The 20066-nt window shown below is 31.3% G+C and overlaps 1 protein-coding gene across 1 annotated transcript in view; it reads left to right on the forward strand.

Moving 5' to 3' along the window:
* The window catches only part of LOC127711952 (nitric oxide synthase, inducible-like), a 40052-nt gene extending 21332 nt beyond the window's left edge, over window positions 1–18720 (forward strand). The window contains exons 10-19 of the mRNA XM_052218107.1: window positions 2717–2808; window positions 3550–3694; window positions 7011–7177; window positions 8648–8879; window positions 9202–9340; window positions 11773–11871; window positions 12326–12495; window positions 15179–15389; window positions 17072–17153; window positions 18576–18720. Of these exons, the coding sequence (XP_052074067.1) occupies window positions 2717–2808; window positions 3550–3694; window positions 7011–7177; window positions 8648–8879; window positions 9202–9340; window positions 11773–11871; window positions 12326–12495; window positions 15179–15389; window positions 17072–17153; window positions 18576–18720 (1482 nt within the window). The remainder of the gene's footprint in view (window positions 1–2716; window positions 2809–3549; window positions 3695–7010; window positions 7178–8647; window positions 8880–9201; window positions 9341–11772; window positions 11872–12325; window positions 12496–15178; window positions 15390–17071; window positions 17154–18575) is intronic.
* The last annotated feature ends 1346 nt before the right edge of the window (window positions 18721–20066 follow it).

Raw genomic sequence — 20066 nt, forward strand, 5'->3', positions numbered from 1 at the left:
TTTGCATAAGAATGAGAAGTATTCTTACTGTAACCTCATGGAGATGTCCTGTTCATGATACCTGAGACCCTTTAAAACAGAATCTGCCGTTCGCGAAGTTATATGGTTCAACAACTGTTTTCTAACCAATCACATAAGGTTCTTCACAATGCCATTTCTATATCATGTATATGAAGACCTAAACAAAACTATTTTTGTTCTGCTAGACATCTGTTTGCTCAGTTCTACTGTTTCGAAATTGGAAAAGCAAAAAACGATTGATCACAAGTCATAATTGATACATGTCTCGGAAAAAATTAACACATTGTTGGGTTGTATTTCTTGAATGTAGACTCGTTGTGACAGATTTGATCTCTTCCTGAAACATTGGTCAATACGGACTGATATATAAAGGCGAAACCATTTGTCTTGGCTCTACATGCGTAGAATGCTGTGATGACATATTTTTCATTATCATATGTTTCAAGCCATCTGTGTTATAATTTTGTTAATTAATTTATACCATGTAAGGATAGAGTTGCACAATTGACTAATTATACAAGGTTGGTATACATTTATTTCTGGTTAGACAAATGACAGTGCATTTTCATAAAACGGTAATTATTAGATGTAAGTATGAAACGCATAGTTATTTTTGTTTAGTAGTAACGATATATCTTATTCTTACTATAGTAATATATTCTAAGTTATAGCAATAGTAAGAACAGTTGTGCTGGCGCATAATATATGGGTTAAAGTACACGAAATTATAAGGGAAATGCATATATTTCAAAGCACAAGGTTATGAGTAATTTGCCAAGTTAATGGCCTTGCAAGCCTGAGATTATTTCAATTGTTTTAGATCATTACTATGTACTCTTTCAGTTGATCATAAAGAAAACTGTTCGAGTCGAGAAGTATACATTCTTATTAAGTCTAGCTTAAATATTGGAATAACGCTAGTGTCTATACGTAATCCCTCGTTGTAGACTACCGTTCAGCAAGAATGGTACCGGAGTTACGATTTTCTATACTTTCCTCACAAATCTTTTGATGTTTGGCTTAAGTATATAAATGTGGCATAAACATGGTATTATAGGGCACTTAGTTTCATTGAAGGTACGTCAAAACAAAACATTTTGTAACCTTCTATAAGGGATATTTGTTGATTTTGATAACTTATGGCGGCCATCTTTGAAAAAGTTGCCATATTGAAATTTCAATTTGGGTCCATAGCTAATTATGTTCGAGTACTACTAACATGACAAATTTGAACTAATGTAACGGATATTTGTTGATTTTGATATTTTGTGGCGGCCATATTTGAAAAAGCCGCCATATCAAAATTTCAAGGTGGGTTCATAACTAATATATTTTGAAACTCACTGCATTTCTATTATGCCACATTTGACCTTAAATGTCACCATATATAGTGATATATGTTGAATTTGATATTTTATGGCGTCCATCTTGGAAATAGCCACCATTTTGAAATTTCAAAGTGGGTTCATAGCTAATATTATTTGAAACAACCAAAAGTACTACCATGCCAAATTTGGTGCTTTTATCATCAAACCCACAATTTCATCACCAGTTTGCCGGACTACTATGAAATACCTATATTGTTGAAAAAACATGCATATACATGTAGCTTTACAGAAACGTCTCATTGAAATGAGGGTATGGAACATCATAATTTTGTAATTCCTCTTTTGTCAATGATGTCTTACAACATTATCTCTGTAAACAAATGTGTCTTCTACCATTTTATCCTTCAATTATTTTTAGTTACATGGCAATAATTTGCCGATTGGTTTTTTGGATATTCAAAAAAAGACTTTCTCCAATACTAAATCAACCTTGCAACATTGTTATAGAAGGAAAAACAAAGATCACAGACAAAATTATTATGCAATAGATTACATTTTTTATAGATGTTTACCAATACACTGTACGAATCCATATTAAAGATCTATAAAATATCTACACCTCTTGTTATAACATAGCATCATGCTCATTAGAGTTGAAAACAAAGCATAAAAGCCTTAAATTACATGTGTTTTGTGGCATAGACAACTAATGATTAAGAAACACGAACAGCAACTTCTACAAACCAAAAAAAAAAAAAAAAAAATAACAACACCAACAACAGCAAACGGGGGATAAATTCAGGTTAACTGAACATTTCTTGTTGCTCATGATAAGTAAAAATCGGATGGTAGGTTGTAATCTAAGATGTCATAAACGAGGAGAAGATGACGTAATCGTGGCGTCGACAAATAAACAAGGAAAGAAAGACGTGACTGTCGATTGTGGCTACGACAAATAAATGAGAAACCGAAGACGTGATAGTGACGTCGATTATATAAACGAGCAGAAGAGGACGTGACTGTGGCTACGACAAATGAAACACATTCGTATATTATTATGTACTGATATCGAATTATTCGTAGAAGACAAAAAATGAAATACCTGCTATAAACTATGTATTCCCATACAGTTTCAATGTGATAAAAATCCAATACAATTAGACAAAACTACTAAAGTAACTTATAAATCGGGAGGTGCTAACGTTAAAAGGGAAGTTCTGAAATTGATAAGCAACGTAAGAAAACCGGTGTCTGCAATAAATCTCTACAGAGTACAATCCTACAACAAACTTTAATATCTTGTCAAAATCATTCCATTCTAATAAATTCATTCAAGAAAGGAAGTCAACAGTTTTACTATTATACAGGAAGAAGTATGGAGAACATATGTTTGGAAAAAGGACAGATCAAAGAGACCTAAATCGCATAAAACTAAACTAAGTTTTAAATGCATTTCAAGGTAGGAAAATAAATCTAAGAACAAAATTTTGTATTATTTTTGTATGCTGAAAGGACAGTATGATAAAACATTTGTTTATGAGGAATAGCATACCAGTTCCATGCCTCTGAAAGGAACTGTAGTAACTATCTGGTAAGCAGTAAGTTGAGATATTGAAATTATATCAGTACACATAATTATAAGCAGGAAACAGATCTAGAAACACAAACCTAACCCAGTTGCTCTGAAGGGATCAGCAGTTCCTGCTTCCCCCTTTTGTTGTATGAAACACACATAATAAGGATAAACAGCAAACCAACAATAATTTTCCTCGAATACATGCATGTTAGTGGCTCATATACACAATTGAGTAACGCATGCTAACATAGGGATATGTGATCAATATAATCGTAAGTGAGATGACTATGCATATCGAATGAAACTAATCCATAATGAAATGATGTTATAAAGAACATAAAAGAGTAAAGGTATAACGGATATCTACTCTTTTTATTAGAATTTAGACGGGACAATTGTCAATTGTGGAGCATATTGGTTTACTGTGGTTCGCTAAATGTTCCGTTTGCTGTTCTTTTTGTTCATTTGTATTCCTTTGTACACATTTTGCAGAATTGAGTTGTCTGTTTTTTGTCTTATTATTTCTACTACACATTTCATTTCCTTCTACGGTATTAACTTTTTAAATTGTTTAATATTCTTACATGGAGTAGTTTGCCAAATCAATTTTATCTCTGTTTCCAGCGTTATATTTTTATGGACAAGTTTAATGAGGAAAGTATTATCCCAGCGTATTAAATGCACAATTCTGTATGCAACAGAGACAGGAAGATCGGAAAGATATGCAAATACACTGCACAAAATATTCAGACAAGCATTCAATTCACAGGTATGTATAGAATGCTTTACAATTTAATATAAGACATATTGTTGATTCGGGTACCTGCCTTCGTTTCAATTTATATATGAAGATCCTAATTGGATCTTATTATTTAAAAAAAACCTTATATTTTGAACAGTTATCAATAAAATGAATAAGGTTTTCTTGATACAAATATATTGTAATATGAAATCAGACCAGATTCTATAATATGGATATTAAAGAGGCACAGTGACTATGGTTTTCAAACCTAGTCAAATTTAACAATGTTGTCATTCAAATTAACACAATACACGTTCTCTCCATCAGATAGATGGATGAATTGCTGTTTAACGTACAGTAGAAAAATAAATGCCCATTGAGGACGAAAACATGATAATGTGATATGAATATAGACCCTTCTTTATCTTGACTGACACGCTGATCCGGAGTTTTTTAAGCGTGCCTGTTCACAAGGTAAACCTTATTATGTACGATTGGGAAGAAAAATTTGAACAGCCGAATACTTAGGACATCATATACTTTAAAACCAAACGAATTTGTATAACGAAATTGCAAAAAGAAACAGAAGATACCAAACACTTGAACGCTGCAGCCGAAAGTTTGCTTAACAAATTCTCATCAACTAAAAACATTTTTCCCTGTGGTCATTTCAGGCAAATAATAGTTGTCAAAATCAAAATGACTGTTTCAGTATTAAAAGAAGATAATACCATGGCTAAAACTAAAAATGGCGAAAAGAAAAACAAACCAAAAATGAAGAAAAGAAAATATTGTGATATAATCTTTAGAATGAAAATCAACACTAAAAGTATATTATTGAAATCATTATGGGCGAACTCCCTTGATTGGATCCTTGTAGAAGATATTACCCGTAAATGTCTATTTTCTATTTTCGAGAGTTGTCGCCTCTAGTGGTCTGTTACGTTATCTTATATTTTTATTAATTCCTGATGTTCTTTTTAAATGTAATTTTACGTTGAGATACTGCCATTTAAGTCTTTTCTACCAGCAACTTTGCTTTTGTCAATAAGAAAACTATATGATTGTAAGGTTTTATTTAAAACAACAAATTAGTAGGTAACTTATACCCATTCTTGCACTATATTATAATGTGCTAGCGGATACTATAGATATTTCACATAAGATTAAGTTGTCAGCAAATTACAAAAAGCATTACACATATAAGTAGAATCTTACTTTGAAACAGAAGTGAAAAAGTATAACAAAAATACCGAACTCCAAGGTAAATTAAAAAGGGGAAGTTTATTTTTCATCTGACAAAATCAAACGTTATTATCAAACCATTTAAGAATGTTTGCAGTCCCGTGGTTGTATCGATTAATAAGCCGACGCGTCTACATCTTAAAATCTAACATAAGACAATGCAATCAAAATGAAATGCTAAATATAATATGATTTTAGTACCCGTCGTTATACAAGACAATTTACTTATATTTAAGAGGTTCCAGTTAGTAAATATAAAGGTATGCTAACATAATTGACTGCAATAAAATGCAGCAAAATATTTTTGTTGTGAATTTTAAAAAGATATTTAAACAATTTTAATTTTTTACAAAAATAAACCTGTTGTGTAAATAATTTAAATGTTGGCAATATTAGGGTTTTAAAACTTTTATGTTTATACCGTATTTATAACAAAGGATATCTTTTGTATATATTCATAAACTAAAGTTAACTATAATTAAGTACACAGTAGTACCATAACCCTCCATGAAACATACGTTTCTTTTATGAAAAGTTACATAAAAATTTCTGTTTTTGAAGCCTTGCATTAAACAAGACTTAATTTGGCAGAAGTGATCCTTTGTGTAGAAAAACGATGTAATATTTGTCATCCATACGTATTTGTTTCTTGTATCGGTTGAATGAAAGTAACAGTATATTGGTCGAAGTTAAAAGACTCTGGTGACATGCACGACCAGTTGAAAAGTATTTACAAATGTATTTTGTGTTGTTTTAGTTCCTATTATAATACTAATGAAATATGCAGACATTTTTGGAAGAAAATACCAAATGTTGTTATTTTCATGCCGACCAATCAACTAGTTTTGATCGCTTGTTTGAGATTTAGTTTTGAATTGTAGGGAAAACCGTATGATATAATTAAAATTTGTAAAAAACGTTTTCCTGGAATTAATATCAAAAGTTTAATAGTCCAAAATATAAATCGTTAAAGAACAATAGCGTTAGAATTACAGCTACACCGTTCAAACTACAATTGGTGGACTGTAAAAAGAAAAATACAAAAATACCGAACTCCAAGGAAAACTCAAAACGGAAAATCCTTTATCAAATGGCAAAATCAAAAGCTCAAACACATCAAACGAATTTTAAGTGTTTCGCATCGTAGCCATGCAACTCCTTTACGTGAAGATCACATAACAAAATTTTTGTAGTTCACATTTGACGATATTTTTAAGAATTTCCAGAAGTTAATCTATTATTATTCGCAATAGAGGTTACTCGTTTGGTGTAATGAACTATGCCACTGAACTTTAAGCAACCAACTATCAATCAATCATTTAATCAACTCCTCCAAAATGCTTTAACACAGAGATGACAAACCTTCTACGTTGGTTACATATACATTGAAAACCCCATTTTCCGTACAAATTTGGCGTCCTTATGACTAATTACTTGAGGCGATTTGTTGTTGGTAAAACGTAGTAAAATCTCAGCTACATTTCGATTGATGGTACCAATGTAATGTAATCAACTCCCCTACAACTTTTACCAAGAGTCTTCAATTTTCTTGAATTTTTATACTTACATGTATATTTAAACTTTTATCTCCGACGTGAACACCATTTGGATAAATTTGGCAGCAATATCAATGGATAAATTTTGAAAATTTTATCTGTTTTTGCTACTTATAGCTCAGAGACCGATGAATAAATATTCTTCCTAGAGAACGACTAGATTTATTTTGGACGCAGTGCTTTTTAAAATAAGATTTGTTTTCCTAAACTTTAATTTGAAATAGTTGAAACATTAAATAGAAGAAAATTTAGATACTTAAATTGTGTTACAAATATGATCCCTAGTTTGCGCACTATTTCTCACCGGAACCTACTTCTGCTTGTAGTTGATATTCAGAGTAGTTAAAACAAAATATGACTGAATGTTTCCTATTGCGTTATCGTATAGTGTTGTTAAATTTATAAGTCAGTATTGCCATTGTTGAATATCATTGTTTTGCATTAACTCAAACAGAAAGCTCGAAACAAGCTTAACGGTCTTGTTCCTTACTATGTATCAACTAATTTGGTAGCCGATTTTGATCGATGTTTGTCCTTTTAAGGTGTTGAATATGGACAGTTACAATTTGAGGGATCTGCGACAAGAACAACTTATATTGTTTGTAACAAGCACATTTGGGAATGGCGATCCACCAGAAAATGGCAAGGTAACTGTTAAAAACATTTATGGAATTTTGCTTCTTAATTTTACATCAATTATTCCAAATGAGTATATCAAATAGAAGTGACAGAGACATCACTAAAATATCGATAATTCAGTTTAACATGAGTCAATGTGATATGGGGGAACATGTTAGATTTTTTTGACAAAATCAGTGACAATTAAGAAAACAAGACAGCCATATAAATAAGATGATAGTAATGAAATTACACAGAAAGTATTAGATAGAGAATTTAATTACAATGATGATGAAGGTTTGAAAACATGTGATCAGGAGGATAACGAGAAGTTTCTACGCTACAGGTTCTCGTCTTATTTCAATTCATTTTAAAATTAATGATTGATAAACTTTGGTTAAAAGTTATCAGACAGAAAACAAGAAAAGTAATGTGACATATTAAGAGATCATCTGTGATATATATATTCCGTAACGGTTATTCAATTCTCGAAATCAAGTGCAAGCCTTCGAAGTTATGAAATTAAAATAATATGCGAACAATTCAACTGCAATATCTGTGAAACGATACATTACTTATAAATTGTGAATAAGTGAGGATGATATTCCAAATATTGTACATCTATGCCAATGCTTTATTTCATTGAAAGGGGCCCGGGTAAAACATATACTTAACATGCATAACGTTCCTGAGGCGATGGGCATTATAGGATTTTAATATCTAAAACGATATCATTGGTTATGTTTTAGAATTTTGCAAGAGCATTAACGACATCAAAAGGATTGCCATCGCATAAAACGTAAGTTATTCATATATTCCTTTTAGGGACTTGATTTTATAAATTCATACCATTATCTTCAATTTAAGTAAAACATAAATATTCTTTTTAAAAGTTTTCAATTATTAGCATTTCAAAAATCAATTATGTCAAAGATTATCGTTAGCAAGTAATGAATATAAAATTCACGGTGTTTTGAACTCTGGTTGTAAGAGACCCTGTTTCCTACTTAAAGATATGTTACTACAGAGTTAAAAAGGCTTTTCCTAGCACATTATACCATACTATGAACTATCGCTGTATTGATACCACTGCATGGGATGTCATCCGCCTAAGGGCAAAGGATTTTCTGTATTGGTATCATTTGAATGATACATTTTATGTGGAAGTTTCCGGGTCATAGTATTGTTTAATTTAAATGAAACGAATATTACGAGTCCTCAGGCAAGACTAGATTTATATAATGGTTCGTTGTAGGCCGTTTAGGTTTTAATGCTTTCGAACGTTTTATATTTTCGCTTTCCAAAATGTTAGACTCGTGTGTACCTATATTTTCCTTGAACACTTGTATATTAATCATATCAATTTTTTTTCCTGTACTGCCTTTACTTGATGCAGAAAATCTGAAATGGTTTTTTGAAACAACGACGTCAGTTTTGACTTTTGCTTGTAGATGTAAAATTAAAATAGCATTATGATTTTTTGGCAATAGAACAATTTATTACATGACTGAAACTCATTTTGCCTTTTTTCTTATAGTGGCATACTTTCTGCTGTTCAGAGGCACGTCAATACAAACAACATGAAGGGCAACAAAAATAGTGTTTTAAATTACTTGAAATTCTCCGTTTTTGGACTTGGGTCTAGTGCTTACCCAAATTTTTGTGCATTTAGTCAATTAATTGACAAAACAATGGAGACATTAGGAGCGACCAGGATTTATAGTATTGGAGAGGGAGATGAAATGTGCGGTCAAGAAGAATCATTCAAAAATTGGGCTAAAAAGGTTTATCAGGTAATTAGTCATAAGGAAAGATGACATTAAAGGTCCATTTGGTCCATATATGTTAAGGTTTCGTAAATAACTTGATACGTCTTAACGTCATCTTGTTTTACAAACTTAATATGTTATTGTGAAATGTGTAGCAGACCAACTTTAAAATTAATGCAACCTTAAGATAATGTATTTACGTCCTCGTTAACATCGCCCATGGTGCTTGTAATTCATTTATATGATGTTTTGTTTGCATATACGATCTGACAACTGCTTATGAAAGTAATATCCATTACATATTTTATTTGCAGTATAATGAATGATACTTTTTTTTTTACCATAGGTTGCCTGTAGTTTTGTTGGTAACAAAGTTGGGTTAAATGATGCATCCGATGTACTCGAAAAGTCGGATATGATCTGGCGTCCGGAAACATTCCGTGTGATACAAGTACCTACAGAAAACCGTCTTTCTCTTGTTGAAGGTATGTACAATTTTCAGGTGATTATGGATTCTGTGAAAAGGAGTAAATTAATACAATTACTTAACATTGAAAGGTTTGTTTTGGCTTTGCAGATGAATTTTTCCTTTTTAGTAATGTCAAAAAAAAAATACATTTGTAAAGCACGTCATACATTTTGATATAAAACACACGTCTTAATCTTTGGTTTTAGAGTAAATCTGTGTTGACTATTTCATACCCATTTTTCTTTTTGCAATTTAGATAGTTATATCTGTCTCAAATCTGATCAATACACTAATAATTCTTTCTCAAATCTGAACAATATAGATCGATAAATCTGATCGATATAGATTTGGCAATAGTAACGATCCACTCTGTAGAACACCTCAATTGATTCTTAAAAGTAGAAGAGATAACACGTTCTATGCGTTTGCTTTATGCAATGTGTAGTGCATGTAAGGACTAATCAATACCCTGTCTCCCTTTTCCAGTTACTTAAACAAATTGATATGTTTTGTTTTAGTAGCACAGTTAACTCAAGATGTTTTAATGAGGTAAATTAATATGTATAGTACTATTACCATACATTCGTACAAGACAGCACAATTACTCTTAAATGTTTTTGTTGTGATTTAAATGTGTGTTTGGTTGCTGTTTTAATTTATTGTCGTATTGAGCTACCCATCTTCTTGTACTATCCAAATGGATACAGTATGAACTGAATTATTATCGAGGTTGCATTAATAACTACACAAATGATGGTCCATGTAAATAAACTCACCATAGATACCAGAATCTAAATATATATTATGTTCACCCGAAACTTGTGCACGTAAATGAATACAATATTCATTTCATTTAGTATATTTGTTTGTGTGTTTGACATGAAGTCTTTCTTTCTTATGAAGAGTACTGTAAGGTACACAAGAAGAATGTGTTCAAATGTCGACTGACAGAAAGAATACACTTAGAGAAAAGAAATTCCAGGTAAATATTATTACGCTGTTTTATGTATTTGCGTAAGGTACTTATTTTTGTTATCAGTCAAGTTCATTTGATATAATAATGAAAGGGTAAGTTAAAGACTCATTTAGGTTGGTTAATCAATCGAAATTTTGCTGAAAATCAATTTTGAACACATATAGAAAAAGGCTTTCCTTGATATTTCAATACTTAGTTTACCTTAGGAATGAATACTAAATGTAATAGTATGAATGTTATGACACTAAAAGGATATACATGTAGTTGAAGAGATTTGTTAGATAATTTAAACGTATGCAAATTCCGGGAAAATTTCAGCATTGTCTGCATTTTTCTCAGCGGATTTTAACAATTCATTGTTTCCTTATATGTACGAGTCGAACTAATATTTTACAAGTAACAGAACCGACCAAATGGTACTTGCATGACATGATTTCCGTTTGACTTAACCAGAAATAAGAGACGTTCTTCTCATTTGCATATATATCATGCTGTAAACTGATTGAGCCGAATGAAATATAAACGGTGATAAACAAAATCTTCAAAAAGGACTTGCCGTACATAACTCGAAAAATAATAAAATAGAAATACAATAAACGTGATATCCTGGAATGAAAAAATCCGATTTCCTTACGTATCTGATATTCTGCAATGGGGCATTTGACATTTAAAAGTTGAAAACCATTGTTTAATATGGTTGAACACGTTAAATCAGAATTCATTTTGAAAAGTAACACCCTTTGAATTTTGCGCTGGTGTCAGTATCTGTGACCATTCTTTGATATGTTTTACTGTTTTATTTGTACTTCTGTTTTTATAGTATATTTCACTGTTATTTTTTGGGGCTAACTTTTTTTTTGTAACGTATGTAATTTTGTATACCTTTTGTCAGTCCCTTGATCGAAATTTAATATAAAAAAAGGAGTGTTCAGATTAAAACAAATACTCGTATAACTCTGCCGCATAGTCCTATGTCAGTCTCAAGTCAAGAACTACGCTTTTTGGTTGTCTTATATCATACCTAAATGGATTTCTTTCGGACAGATCCCATTAGTAGATGTCGAAATCAAAAATACTCTCATCCACAATGGAGACACTTTAATAACCAGTTGAAACATTTTATGTTTATTGTAATGTGTAATGCTAGCTAGTGTACTAGTAATTCAAATTGATTTCCATCGCATTTTAAGCAATATCAAATTCCAATATACTATGTCGTCGTTCAATATGTTTAAAGATGTATTAAGTATTGTCATAATTTGATTGTCAATTTAATTTTTCTAACATTCAACTAATATAGATTCACAAGTTTTAGGTTCTTTTTTTATTTCAAATCAGAAATATAAATATAACGTACATGTATCTAAAATTCAATAAAATTCAATATAGGAAACAAACCGTATGTAGTACACTTATGTTGCTCTTCCTTCCTTTTTTCTTGTGAAGTCGACAGACGATTCTTGCAAAGATAGATATAAGTGCCAACATCGATAGCATGAGGTATAGTCCTGGAGATCACCTATTGTTGTTTCCAAACAATATTCCAGCGCTTGTCAGTGGCATAATTGACCGTTTGGTGGATGCCCCTGAAGTCGACCAACTTTTACAATTACAACGCAATACATCCGGTGATGTCAAACTCGACAGGAATAGTTCGTATGAATTTTAAAATCTCAAGTTTTCCTACTTTGAATTTTCTGTTATTTGTTATGTTATTTCAATATGGTAATCTATACCAAACAATATCGAGTAAAATTAAATTTAAGACAATGGTAGTTTACCGATGTTCAAATGTCATAAATGCATTTAGAAGATACAAATCAAAAAATATAAGAAAACAATGGGGGAATCATATGAACTCAAAAAGAAGAAAGACCGGGTGCTTTGTCAGGGTAAGCGTCTCCTGGTCTCATAGCATCAACCAATTATCAAATCATATTGCCTATTTGTAGATATTGATATGCCCATGTCCGCGATAAGATTGATTTGTATCTTTTCATATCATTGTCTTAATTTTTCTTATAGGTAACCATGATTCGTGGAATGACTGGGGTCGATATCCACCATGTACTTTGACAGATATGCTAACAAGATATCTTGACATTTCAACTCCTCCATCACAGGAACTTCTTAATATTCTGTCAAGTCAAGCGATAAAAATGGAGGAGAAATTCCAAATCAAACGTCTAGTTAATGTAAGAAAATTTGAAGTAGTTTATGTTATATTTAGGTGGTCAGTTTCGAACCCTTTGAAGAACCCCAATGTTATAGATATTTTATTCTCTATTCACGAAAAATATGTTGGTGTATCAGTACACAAAGCCTCAATCAAAAATCGTTACTTGAAATATCTTAAAGAACGTGGAAATCACAACAAAATTCTACATATACCTGTATAATTAAGAAAGAGGAGAATTTAGGAAATCATAAATCCGTCTCTCCTTTGGTATCAAAATGAAAAAAGGGATGATGAAAGTGACCCTGACATGTTGATACATAAACCTCACACAAACTCTTTTCAAGATGATTTACACCTAGGTCTTCAAGATTTTCGACAAAACAATCTTTTGAAAGTTATAACTACTATTCATTTTACAGTAAAACATTGTGATGAGTTTTATTCAACCAGTGGTGTCCATCAGAAATGGATTCTTAAAAATTCTCATTGCAGTAGATTTAACTACACTTTACATTACTATTCCCCGTGCTCAATTGTATTATCCACTACATCGTCGCATCAAACAAAGCTTTTTCGTAAAAATAATTGGAGTCGTAAATACAAATTCCTTGTTTCATGTGATAGAAAATCTTATTTTTTGAAGAATCACACATTTTCCATCAACAAACACACCAACGAGGATATCATTAAACGATAGCCTTTTTGATCGACAACATCTTTGTTAAATGTAAACTTATTGTGTACCCCTTACTGGTCGACTTGTTTGCACTCATATAACGCAGAATTCAAACAGAGTCTTCTCAAAGACTAAAAACCATCCTGCAATGATCTTTAATTCAGTTTCATATATATTGCTGTCAATCAATATCCAATATATTAGTGAGTGATTATATCTCATATATCTAAATGAATTTGAGAAGACGGATACTACCGACAGTAGAATGGCTTCTTTATAGTTTGATCTTTTCCTCAAATTGTAACAAATGAACGACTTCAAACAAGAATATATGACAAACGTGAGGATTTAAATTTTCCAATTTTTAATTTATCATATCACAGGAGTAACATTCCTTCAGTGCTATTGTATGGAGTTTACATAATACCCAACCTATATCCCTGAAGTCACATGACGCGGGCATGTCATGATCAGGTGACTATTATGTTCTTTCCCATACCTAACACATGTTTAAAAGATATATTATTGTATAATACACACTTTTTGTTTTCTTCTTTTTTTTTGTTTCTTTTTCTTTTTTGTAACTTGGTATTGTATATTCTGATGTTGTGTATAATCATGTCTCCCTAAGTAGTTTGTTTATATTTTAGTCAGAACTGCACAAGCCATGCAAATAAAGTTCAAATAAATGCAAACTTTGCTTATGATACAAAAATCAAGAAGATTATGGTCAACTAACCTGTTAACAAAGGACAATTTGTCTAAATCTTGTATTCCGTTGATATTCAAATTCTCAGTTAAAATAATCAAGAACGTTAAAATCAAAGATGATGATTGCAAACACGCTGTATATTAACTAATATGAAAAACCATTATAGGATAGAAATGGAATACTCCGGTAAACATGAAATTATTTAAAATATTGTAATATTGTAATGTAATACCAATTTACTCTTATTAGATATTCTCCCTGGATACCTAATAACTAATATATCAGGGATACTTAGTACAATACTGTACACTAAGTAAATTGTTAAAAGCAATTGTGCTCAATAAAATATATTAGTCACGTTAAAAAAAAAAGTTTACATAATTTAGTAAATGCTTACGCTCGTACATGTTTACACTATATGGACTTCATTAATAGTTTTGATCCTGACATAATAACTGCTCTAACTTAAGTATGAGGAAGAACGACCGCAATTGACCCTACGAAAGTTTTATGTCACCATCACGAAATGGTTGACCGATACGATGTTTCTATGTCTTAATAAACCAGCGGATATATTTTCGCGGCATACGATGTTCAGATACCAGAAAAGTTGTCTGATCTGTAATTTAACCGATTGTTTGTGACATTTTGACTGAGTATGGATTCGAATGGCGGGTCATGCATGCATACTGTGAGGCAATTACACTGTCAATTCACTTGGTCTTGCTCCTTTTGGAGTTCATGCGATTTCATCAGTTATTGTTTGTTTCTTTGATTTGTATCTTCTTAATCGATTTATTAGTTTTGAACATCGTTAAATAAGTGTTGCCTAAAATAATTGCTTTTTCATACGAGACGATTCGAGGCAAACTATCTGTCAACAGGTAACTGGTACATTTTTTCTCATAGCGATTGATCGTTGAAATGTTTTATCATTGCCTTACGTCGTCTCAACTCGAAATGACTTTATCGTGTCAAGCCGAACGATGGCGACTCATACTCCTCATACATTAGTATTTGACTAATAGTATATGTTCTAATAGATAAAGCAACGGATAGTTTTAACTGTAGAAAAAGAAAATTACTTATAATTAGGCATAATGGGTTTGTATGCTTTATTACATTTTTCATACATTTTTGGACTGAAATATTGAAATTACAAATTGTTTTTTGTTCGTTTCAATGTTAATTAATTGAATTACCGTATTTATATTTTTAAGGTAGAAACAAAACATTCTACCACTTATCCTATATAAATGGGGGAATAAATATTGTTTTTGAACTGCAGTCAATCATACAAAATAATTTCAGAATACCAGAATATATGATGAATGGAAAAACTATGGGATGCCAACGTTACTAGATGTTCTGAAACAATTTCCCTCAATACAATTGACACCAGCCTTCCTAATATCACAGCTTCCGCTTCTTTTACCACGATATTACAGTATTAGTTCGTCATTAGACGCAGCTCCAGGCGAGATGCATCTAACTGCTGATGTTCTTGAATATCAAACATCAGGTAAATAAGACCGCGAATTTAATTTAAAACATTACAATTACAAGGAAATAATTGTTACTTTTTCTTATAAGTAAATTTATTTTTGATTATACAAAAATGTACACTTGCAATAAAAAAACGAAGATACTAAACGGTCAATGATAAACAGAAGTCACGAAAGAAACAATGACAACAAATATTCAAAAGTCCATAAAAATCTACACGGAAAAGAAAAGATTTGTCAACACAAACTCAACAAAAACTCGTGTGATCTCCGGTTTTCAAAACACTTTCGTAGCTGCTGCCCTTCTTCTGACACTTGCCGCATGATTAAATACCCTTATTAGTGGTTAAGCAGCAAACAAATGCGTATTAAATAACGTCCCATGTCTACAATTAAGACATCGCCAAAATCATGAAGCAATGGTACATCAAAATTTCCAACATAACACTTGACCAAATATGAAAGTCTGAAATAAAAATAGAGGTATATAGAATAACAATGGACAAGACTGTCAGCGGTAGAGACAACGCAGACATTGATATCAGTAATAAAAGCAAAGGCATCTCTTAAAATAAGGATGGTTTCAGTTTTCCGGAAAGATAAGCAAATGTTTTACTCTTAGTTTTAGTGTTGCCAATTTCAAGTTAAAATCTGGTGATATGATGCACTCGGTGAAATCACAATCGAGGAAAGGAGAACGAGATAGTAGCTACGACATGGGAAACATATCTGTGAAATAGAAATTCCATATAATAATGATAGTTTAAACATTTTCAATGGATTGGCTTCAAATTTATTAATAAAACCTTATATTTTAATGTGAAAGCAGGCACACCTAGAAATACCGCATCAACTTGGAGATATATACTCGATATGCAGTTGCCACTGAAATGTTCCTACAGAGAAATGAAACAATGAGAAAAACTAAATTCATCTCTTTTTATCGTAAAGTTTACCTCGCAATATAATAACCAAAATTGTATGTCGCAAGAATTGATTAATAACAGTATAAATGGAAATGATAACACAACTAAGTAGTCAGTACTTCGGTACTGACATGATTTATAACAAACCTTTCTAAAACCGTCCGTTAATAAATTTTGAAACCATAAAGAAACTAGGTTTCAACTCCCTCAGGCAAAGTTGACCTTAGATGGATTTGGCAATTTTTTAAAGTCTTATTTGGTCATATAACTGTTTCGGTTCTTATACATACTTGGCGATCAAATATTCGGCTTTCGGCGTTCCTTATGAAGGTAAATGCAGAAAAGCGCTTCGGACGCATGAAATTTATAACGCGTTTTTTTTTTCGTTTTTTTTTTAACTCGTACAATTGTAATAATATGTTGGTTATGCTAAACCAATTGCTATAGAACCATATATGTATTATGTCCAGTATAATATACTAGTGGCAAATAATATAATAAAGGTACATTTAGTGTTATCTACTGACATGAGCAACATGACGAGTGCCACCCCACTAGTGGATCAGGATCTGCTTACCCCTCCGGAGCACCTGGGATCCCTCCGCTTTTGATGGGGTTTGTGTTGATTACTCTTTAGTTTTCTATGTTGTGTTTTGTGTACTGTTGTTGGTCTCTTCGTCGCTTTTCGCTTTTTGCCATGGCATTGTCAGTTAGTTTTCGACTTATGCGTTTTAATATCCCTTTTGTATCTTTCCTCTCTTTAACATTTCCAGATGGCAATAAACATCAAGGTGTTTGTAGTAACTGGCTTAATAATTTAGTTATCGGAGAAGAAATCTACTGTAATGTCAGAAAGTAAGTATTGTATGACAATCAAAGCTTAAAGACTTAAAACCTGTCACGATTTCAATTAACATAATATTTTCACTATGAGAAAAATTCAACAACATAGATGAACATATAATGAATTGGTAAGAACTTTTAGTAATTTTTCACAAATATCGGAATTTATTTTTGAAGTATAACTCAAGTTTCAGAATTTTATTCAAACGTTCTACACTGATGTCAATTATCAGAAAAATAATCAAGTAACTGCAACAGATCTTTCTCTATTTTTCGCTTAACAGATACTTATTATTAAAGGTAATACCTGTATTGCAGTGTTCAATCTTTGTGTTCAGTATTTTGGGGTAATTATAGCTTTTTTTTTAAACTGTAAAGTCTCTATTCTTTCTGCATTGAAATTCAACTAGAAATTACATTTAGCGTGTATGCCTGTTCTATTAAAGACACTGGTTATGAGACGTTCTCCGATGTATAGCTCCCGATATAAGGGGAAAAGGCGGCATTAGTTTGTGTCAATAAAACCAAGATTCAGCAATGCAAATTTTAAATAAAATAAGCACAATCTATGACAATGTTTTCAATATCCGTTCAGAATATGGACCATATTTGCAGAAGTAAATGGTTTTCACTTACACAATAAACTGACAATTGAGAATTATGCCAAATAATGGTTAGGTTTTGTTTTTTGAACCGTTGTATTTGTAGTCCATATATAATAGTAAAATTTTCCGAGTTACACGAACACAAATAGTTTACTTACAAATAGCCATAAAATTGAAAAAAAACATTTTATACAATTAAAATTCCTCTAAATATGATGTTATATGTATGCTCAACTGTTATTCTCAAACGATTTGTTTAGATAAGGTTTCCTATTGTGCCGACTATTCATGACAATATCTAAAATATTGTTCAAAAACGAATATGCAAGAAAAAATCATCTATATGACAAATCATTGTGTCTTTCTGAAAGTGCAGGATAGCTGAAAATGATCATTGGTAAAAATAAGTAGAATAATAAATGCATTGTAATAAAAAAAGGCCAAGGATATTGTTATGTAATATGGTTTATTTGTATAACATAGTGTGAGTACATGCATTATTACAATTTTATTCAAGGATTCAAATGACGGAAGTTGGTTTTTTTTAATTTATTTTTTTGTGTATGTGTAAACAATATTTAATTGTAAAAATATTAACATAAACTGACAAAATGACGGAAATTATATCATACAGTTATTTTGATCATGATTTTGAAAAATATGTATATTAATCAGCGCTTGTAAGGTTCTCTACTGAATCATGAATTGTTAACCCCGTTGAAATAATTTGTATTTTTTCTCTCGTTTTGATATGTATTGCATAGGTATATGCTTATACTTTAGAAATCCATCACGTATCCAGAGTTCCTAATTAATCAATTTTTTTCAGAGCACCATTGTTTCATCTGCCAAATGATCAGTCTGTTCCGATCATTATGGTCGGTCCTGGTACAGGAATTGCACCCTTTAGGGGCTTTTGGATGCAACGTAGAATAGATGTAGAACATGAACTAACATCTAGACGTATGTACTAATCTAAAAACTGTTCAATTATTACGATCAAATAACTATGAAAAGAGACTTTTCATATTCTATTTCAAATTACATTATTGTAATGTCTATGATCAAATGACTATGAATACAGAACATGACGTTTTGGTGCCTGCTATTTTAATGTATGATTTGACTTATTTTTGTGGTTTACAATACCAAACCATTGACTTACATGTAGCAGTTTCCTCCGAAATCCATTTGTAAATCTCTAACTCCTTGATAACGGCTTACCAAATTTGTACAAAAATTGCCCAGATTTTTCTATTGTACATGAAGTTGTCTTCAGGCTATTATGATTTTAAATCTTGGTGATTTTTGGCGTTTCAAAGCCAATAAATGGACTATTATTGCTTATATCAATTTTTTTAATCCGCTGCTCATTGAAAATGGCTAGACAGAAATACTCCAAACTTGAGTAGGTTATTCTACTGAACATGAAGATAATACCTAAAAAAAGAAATCATCAGAAAGCGCAGAGTAAAACAAACCATATCAACAATGTTAGGCCAGAAATCACCTTTAAATTGTAACCAACAAAAGACACAAATCAATAACAAAATTTAACAAGATTTATTATACACAAGTTTACAAGAAGTATTACTCAAATAGAAATGTCAACTTAACTGTCAAAATATATGTCCGATCTTTTGTCTTTTCTTTATCCGGAATTCTTCTCTTCACTGTTGCGGGATCCAAACAGAATATTATGTCCAATTAATCACAAATCACAATCTAGTATGATGTAGTTAGCGTAAATAAAAGTGTCAATTCAACTGAGAATATTAAAGGCTATGTCTTAAAGTTTAACTTTAGTGTCTGTATATATAGTTGTCACGGAAACTTCTATAACACTGTAGAAAGGAAACTCCTAGAACAATGTAGACGTTTAAATTACGCATCTTTTATTATGATCATTCTGGAATCGTTATGTAATTAAAATAGAAAGTTCTAATCATTCCGTCAGTATCTATGATTGTTCCAGTGATTTCTAAACTGCACAGTTACAATATTATTTTTTAAACAACTATAAATATTATGTAAACATATTATAAGGCAAAAAAAACAAATTAGGCCAACTTAATAAACATGATAGTTACAATATCATAACAACAACCAACAACCAACTATCTTGAACAAGAAAGTAAAAAATCACATAATTTGTGAAAGCAGTATCAAAATGTACTCACTACGAAAAGACGCAAGCTAAGACATCTATGCCTACTGGTTGAATATTCCGCTCATGAAAAAAAACTAAACTAATAAATAACACTCGTAAGACATGTAATAGGTTCCAATAAATCTCATTATACAATATAATTGAAATCTG

This window comes from Mytilus californianus, unplaced genomic scaffold, assembly GCF_021869535.1.
Source record: "Mytilus californianus isolate M0D057914Y unplaced genomic scaffold, xbMytCali1.0.p SCAF_8, whole genome shotgun sequence".
In the NCBI taxonomy this organism is placed as follows: Eukaryota; Metazoa; Mollusca; class Bivalvia; order Mytilida; family Mytilidae; genus Mytilus; species Mytilus californianus.